Here is a 6,973-nt window from a genome sequence, read left to right on the forward strand (position 1 = left end):
GGGAACTGGGTTTGTTTAGTCTGCAAAAGAGAAGAATGAGGGGGATTTGATAGTGGCCTTTAACTACCTGAAAGGGGGTTCCAGGAAGGATGGGGCTAGGCTGTTCTCAGTGGTGGCAGATGACAGAACAAGGAGCAACGGTCTCAAGTTGCAGGGCGGGAGGTCTAGGTTGGACATTAGGAAATAGTTTTTCACTAGGAGGGTGGTGAAGCACTTGAATGGGTTACCTAGGGAGGTGGTGAAATCTCCATCCTTAGAGGTTTTTAAGCTGCGTCTTGACAAAGCCCTGGCTGGGATGATATAGCTGAGGTTAGTCCTGCTTTGAGCAGGGGTTGGACTTAGATGACCTCCTGAGGTCCCTTCCAACTCTAATATTCTATGATTCTATTATTCTAATGGGACCAGAAACCCAACCAGGAATCGGGTAGTGACGCTGGCGTCTTCTCCTCTCTCTCAGCAAGAGGCTCTGGTCTGAGCAGAGTCCATAGGACTGCCAGCTGGCCATGCCAGCCAGAATCCAGATGCCCAGTGTAAGCAGGGAGGCCAGAGGGACGGTACGGTGGTTCTGGACCCACGCGGGAGAAGCAGTGGAGATGCAGCTGTCAGCGCTCATGGCCATGAGGTGGAAGCTGCTGGAGAAGATGCTCAGGGAGGCTACAGTGTTGATTATCTTGCAAAGGAAACTTCTCAAATACCAGTGGAAGACCATGGCCAGCCGGGCCATCAGGAGGGGCAGGAAGATGGCAAAGAGAAATCCAGCAGTGGCCATGTTCATGTGTCACGTGGCTTTGACTATCTTCTTCTGCCAGTATCTGGTGATGAAGAAGATCAATCCATTCCCTGTCACACCGAAGAGCAAGCCCCATGGGTGTGGCAACAGTATAATATCTAGTGACCGGCACTCGCCCCCGCTCGCCCCTCCCGCTCGGCAATTACAGTAGACCCGAGACCTGACCTTATCGGGACCTTTACTGACACACCTAAGATAGCACATCTGAAATGGCAAACAATGGGACATTGCGGAAAGCTCAGGGCAGCCATCTGCTGTTACGAATACTGCACATCTCTCACGAACAGGGGCAGCCATCGGCTGTTAAGAATATATTGCACACCCCTCATGTACCAAGCATAGCCGAAGTGCATAACTGCTGCATTTTGGCGGGTCTGGCAGAAGAGCTTTTTATCCACTGTCACCCCCACGTCCTTTTCTGCAGAACTGCTGCCTAGCTCCTCGGTCCCCAGTCTATAGCTGTGCATGGGATTCTTCCTTCCTAAGTGGAGGACTCTGCACTTTTCTTTGTTGAACCTCATTAGATTTCTTTTGGCCCAATCCTCCAGTTTGTTTAGATCCTTCTGTATCCTATTCCTACCTTCCAGGGTATCTACCACTCCCCAGCTTAGTGTCATCTGCAAACTTGCTGAGGGTGCAATCTACCCCATTCTCCAGATCATTAATAAAGATCTTGAACAAAACCGGCCCCAGGACCGACCCCTGGGGCACTCCGCTTGTGACCGGTTGCCAGCTAGACATGGAGCCATTGATCACTATTCGTTGAGCCCTACGCTCTAGCCAGTTCTCTATTTTAGCCTAGATCAGAATCTGCTTGGTCACCCAGGCTGCCAAAATAGGTGGGAACCAAGAGGCTTGGTCCAAAAAGCCCCTCTGGATACTCGTCGTGTTGTGCATCATTTTCTTCCCCTCCTGATTAACGTATCACATCATCACCTTCCTGCCGACTTACCCCAAACTCATCTCCAAAGACCACAGAGTCCTTAAACATCTTTGCTCACGACTTCCTCTGTTTCAACAGCTACTTCTACCCCTTGTTCTACCTTATCAAGCAACGGCTGCCAGAGACAGAGGCAGAACCGTCAAACCCCAGTCAGTGTGGGATCAGAGCTGGTCGAGTTGGGGGGAAATAAATAGGGGGCCATTTTCAGAGAGGTGAATGATTTCAAAAGAGAGAACGTTGATTTTGATTCCTTGGTGTCACGTCATCGGTTACATGTGACAATGACTTCTGGTACAGGCCCAATTTTTTTCTGTCAAAACTCCCTATTTTCAGAAATTAATTTGTTTGTTTTCGTAGCCTTTTTGGAAAATGTTCAAAGGATATTATTGCTAAAAATTGCATCTCTCGTGTCTGCATTTTTGGCATTTGTTCTTTAACAGTGGGTCTTCCTCTCCTTTCACTCACGGGCACCATTGTCATTTTCAGCCAGTGCTCAACTCTTCCCATCTTCTGTGTCATACTGAAAGTGTGTGAAACTGACCAGCAATCACTTGAAATACTGAGGAGGTTCCTGGTTCTGTGAGGAAGCTCTGCAGGGAAGCATCCATGATCACAGTCAGTCTGCAGAAAGCCAGCCACGGTGGGGTGACTGGTGTCTCTCTGCCAATGGGAGCAGCCTGCTTCAGCTCTCTGTGTTTTGGCAGTCTTGGGTGCGTTCTGGATTCTCAGAAATAAAGTCATGTGATATTGCAGCCTTACAGCAGCCGTCTTTGATATTTTTATCTAACATGTCTTCAACGCAACATTTACACATTGGTCAAAACCAGAAGGTGAAATCCAGCCCCATTGACACCCACAGCAAAAGGCCCACTGTTTTCAGTGAGTCAGGATTTGTTCCCAGATCTTTTTCATGTTCATATCTTCTCAGTATGGGAGAGGCTATTGTGAACATGCACTCTGACCTCCTCTATCACACAGGCCAGAGAACATTTCTGAATTAATTCTTCAGTGAACTACACAGATCTTTGAGGGGAAAATATCCGACATTAACCTAAAAACTGGCAATGATGGATAATCTATCAAGATCCTTGGGAAGTTGTTTCAATGATCAATTCCCCAGACTGTTAATAATTTATGACTTATTCACAGAAGAGCCATGAGCATGATTAAAGTACTAGAAATTATGCCTTGTAGTGTATGCAATCTATTTACTTTAACAAAGAGAACGAAGAGAAGTTTAAGGGGTGACTTAATCACAGTCAATAAGTATCTAAATGTGGAGCAAACATTTAACAACGGGCTGTTCAATCTAGCAGAGGAAGGTCTAACACAATTCAACGGCTGGAAGTTAAAGCTAGACAAATTAAGACTAAAAAGAAGGTATCAATTTTTAGCTGTGAGAGTAATTACCTATCAGAACAATTTACCAACAGGCGTGGTGGATTCTCCATCTCTGGCTATTTTAAAACAAGCTTGGATGCCTTTCTAAAAGCTCTGCTCTAGGGATTCATTTAGGGAAACTCTAGTGACCATGTTGTTGAGGAGGGCAGCTGAGATGATCACAATGTCGCCTTCTGGCCTTGCAAGCTGTGAATCTGTGACTTTGTCTAGCTAATGGACTTTGTTCCAGCCAGTGGATCCTGTTAGACCTTTGCCTTCTAGATCAAAAGGCCCAGTATCAAATATTGGTTCCCCCTGTAGGTATTTACAGATTGTCATCACCACACCCCTTCCCCTTCTCTGTGATCAGCTGAACAGGCTGAGCTCCTGGAGTCTCTCTCTGTCAAGCCTGGTGTCCAGTCTGTTAACCATTCCCGTGGCTCTTCTCTGAACCCTCTCCAACTCATCAATGTCCTTCTGAAATGGCTGGCACCAGAGACTGACACAGGATCCCAGCAACGGTCGTGCCAGGGCCAAATCCAGAGGGAAAATCACCTCTCTGCTCCAACTGGACATTCCCCTGCTGTTGCATCCCAGGACGGCATTGGCCCTTTTGGCCCTGGGAACTCACATAGAGCTAAAAAGTGCCCCCAGGCGCTCCCTGGTCTGAGGCCTCCAGGCAAATGATGAGAAGCAAAGACAGGTAAGAGAGTGAGCTGTGGTTTGTGTGGTCTCTAGCAGAAAAGGAAGATTTCCTTTGCATTGGCTGGCCTGTGATGTGGGTGGGTCCCCAGCAGCAAAGGCAGGGCTGAGATTCTTAGAATCATAGATGATTAGGTTTGGAAGGGATCTCAGGAGGTATCTAGTCCAACCCCCTGTTCCAAGCAGGACCAACCCCAACTAAATCACCCCAGCCAGGACTTTGTCAAGACAGGCCTTAAATCTCACGTGTCCGACTCCCAGGAAGGCTCCGGTCTCTCTCTCCAACCAGGGGGGTGAAGTCTCAGCTGGCATCTCTGCTCCTGGGATCTCACACAGTGGAGGTGGCTGTATGTGTTTGCATCTCAGCTCCTGCTATCAGTAGTGGCCTTGTCTACCTGTCCCGGATGCTGACGGCCGAATGCAGACAACTTGCTAGGACTCAGAGGGGGAACTTGTGGTTTGTGTGACATCTGCTTGCCTCAGTGGATGTTGGACGCCTTCCAGGCTTTGCAGATGTGATCAGACCCAGCCATGTCCTGTGATCCTCCTCCCCACCTTCCCCAGCTGTTCCCCACCCCTCCAGACAGGTCGAGCCACAACAAGCTCTTAACAGATGAATATTTGTAGGAGAAATTCAGGCCTGGGGAAGTGACATGACTTGACCAAGTTCCCCAGCAGTTCAGTGATAGTGTCTGGGATAAAAATGCAGGAGTCCTGACTCCCCGTCTAGCCACTAAAATTGACTCTTGTAATATTCTTCTTAAAAAAAAAAAACTTTTGGCTTCTTAGTGTTCTCTTTGTTGTCTGGTGTTTTGTCGGGTGCCTTTTTTGTTGTCGTTGTTGTTTCAATCTTACTTTTCTTCTCCTTGGGAACCATTCTTGTCACTGGAGTTTTTCATAGAGGGCTTTTTTGGTGGGGATTTTGACTGCTCCACTAACTCACCCCCAAAATCACCCAAACCACACAAAACCTCCACTTCAAAATTAGGGGATGGGAGAAAAATCACTTTAAAAAATGTCATTATAAAAAAGAGGAGAGAAAAGCAACATTAGCTAACTAACTTTTTTTTTTTAAACGTAGATCGGAACAATCAGTTCCTTCGGGAAGCTAACGGTAAGATTATTTGGGAATTTTGGTGAGGCTGTGGTGGTTTCTTTCATATTTCTGTCTCTGCATTTTGGACACCCTCCAATGTTCACCTCCCCTTGTCTAGAAATCAAAATTTTCAGCAAGAAGCAAATGTGGGTTTTTAAAATGTTTGGTTTAGTCGAACAAAAGGATATTATGTAAAAACGAAAAACACTGGGAAAGAATCTAGACAGAACAAATCCGGTTCGGCTAAATGATCCTTCCTGTCTCTTCTAGCCCAGTATTTCTGTGATTCTTTGATTCTAAGGTCTTCGAATCATCGATGCCATTTGCCTACAATAATCTGATCCTATCTGTGCTCAGCTCAGGTTCCGGGGAGTTTATAAACTCTGCAGACCCTCACTGCATCATCTCTCTCACTCTTTGTGTGTCCTTGTCCTCTCCTGGAGACCTTTTCATCACTCTTCCTTTCTTTGCTCAGTACAAGGTCTGCGCTGCTGACACCCAGACCGAGACCTGAGGATCAGGATGGATGTTATGGCTGCATCTCCTCTGAGAATCCGCTTCCCAGCCCTCTTCCTTGTGCTGTATGGCTTGACCTTCCTCGCCGGGGTGCCATTGAATGGCTACGTCTTCTTCATCGCCAGCTGCCGTGTGGAGAGGACAGTCAGCACCATGTGGTTTCTGAACCGGGCCATGGCTGATTTATATTTCATCATCTTCCTGCCCGTCGGACTCACCACCATCTCCCTCCTGAACTCAGAGTGGGCTCAAAGGCTGAGCAGCTACATCACCTCCCTCCACCTGTTCTCCAGCGCCTTCTTCCTCACGGCCCTCAGCGTCCATCGCTGCATCCTCCTGGCACACCCCATGTGGGCCCAGAACCACTGCACATCCCACCTGGATTTCTGGGTGGGTCTAGGCATATGGGCCCTGTCTCTTGGGTTCGGCTTGCGGTACGGTGATCTCTGGGAATCCCTGCTCCAGCCTGCCAGAAACAGCGATCATTTCTGGCTGAATGAAGGGAGGCTGAAGGCCGCTGTTGTGATCCAGTTCCTGGTTGGGTTTCTGATCCCATTAGCCTTGATCTTGATCCCGACCTTCTATATCCTTCTAGCTGCCAAGCTGAGAAGGAACAGGCTGAGCCAGTCCACCAAGCCGCTCAAGATCCTCCTTGGCTTGGTCCTGACATTTTTCATCTCCTGGTTACCGTATCACATCTACTGCTTCCTGCAGATCTCAACTACATACCCTCCACCTCTTGGGATCATAAAGTGGTATTTTGTATGTGTCCCAGCATATTTCAGCAGCTGCCTCAACCCCATATTCTACCTCACCATGGAGGACGAGTTTCTGAGGTACCGCCAACGTGCACGCAACCCCCAAACCGCCGACAACTTGGGGCCAGAGCCGGCTGAGTAGGGGAAGGGATGGAATTGTCCATCTTTGCCTGGAGGAAGATGAAGAATTCTGTTCGCTGGAACCGAAAGCTTCATCTTGACCCCAAAATGGTCTTTCTGCATCAGTTAATTTTTTTGGCCTTATTCAGAGAAGCGCCACAAGAATGATGAAAGAATTAGAAAACCTGCTTTATAGAGATAGACGCAAGGAGCTCAATCTATTTAGCTTAACAAAGAGACGGTTAAAGGGTGACTTGATCCGAGTCTATAACTAAGTACTTACATGGGGAACTAATGTTTCATAATGTGCTGTTCAGTCGAGCAGAGGAAGGTCTAAGGCAGCGATTCCCAACCTTTTTAGCTTCTCGGTCACAAATATAATTTTTACAATCCTGAAGGGCCTCCAGCCTCCGCCAGCAGCCCCCCAACCTCCTCCCACTGCAGCCAGAGGGAAGCAGTTCAGCGAGGAGGATCTCTCATCCCCCTGGCTGTAGCAGGGAAACAGTGCCCTCCACGTGGGTCCCTAGGTCTCTTCTGCAGCCACGGGGATGGGAGATCAGTGCGCCTCTCTCTCTGGCTCCCATAGGGACCCCATTCCCCAAGGACATACCCGGAGCACTTTGCCGTGCTCCCTGCTACAGCCAGGGGGACAAAAGTGCTGATCTCCC

At 48.3% G+C, this 6,973-nt stretch overlaps 1 protein-coding gene across 1 annotated transcript; it reads left to right on the forward strand.

The window, feature by feature from the left end:
• Window positions 1-5,433: 5,433 nt before the first annotated feature.
• Window positions 5,434-6,327, forward strand: LOC137142460 (chemerin-like receptor 1). Its single transcript, XM_067531862.1, has one exon. It carries the CDS (start codon window positions 5,434-5,436, stop codon window positions 6,325-6,327), a length of 894 nt encoding a protein of 297 aa, XP_067387963.1.
• The last annotated feature ends 646 nt before the right edge of the window (window positions 6,328-6,973 follow it).

This window comes from Emydura macquarii, unplaced genomic scaffold (assembly GCF_026122565.2).
Source record: "Emydura macquarii macquarii isolate MOO-44397 ecotype Brisbane River unplaced genomic scaffold, CSIRO-AGI_Emac_v2 contig_371, whole genome shotgun sequence".
In the NCBI taxonomy this organism is placed as follows: domain Eukaryota; kingdom Metazoa; phylum Chordata; order Testudines; family Chelidae; genus Emydura; species Emydura macquarii.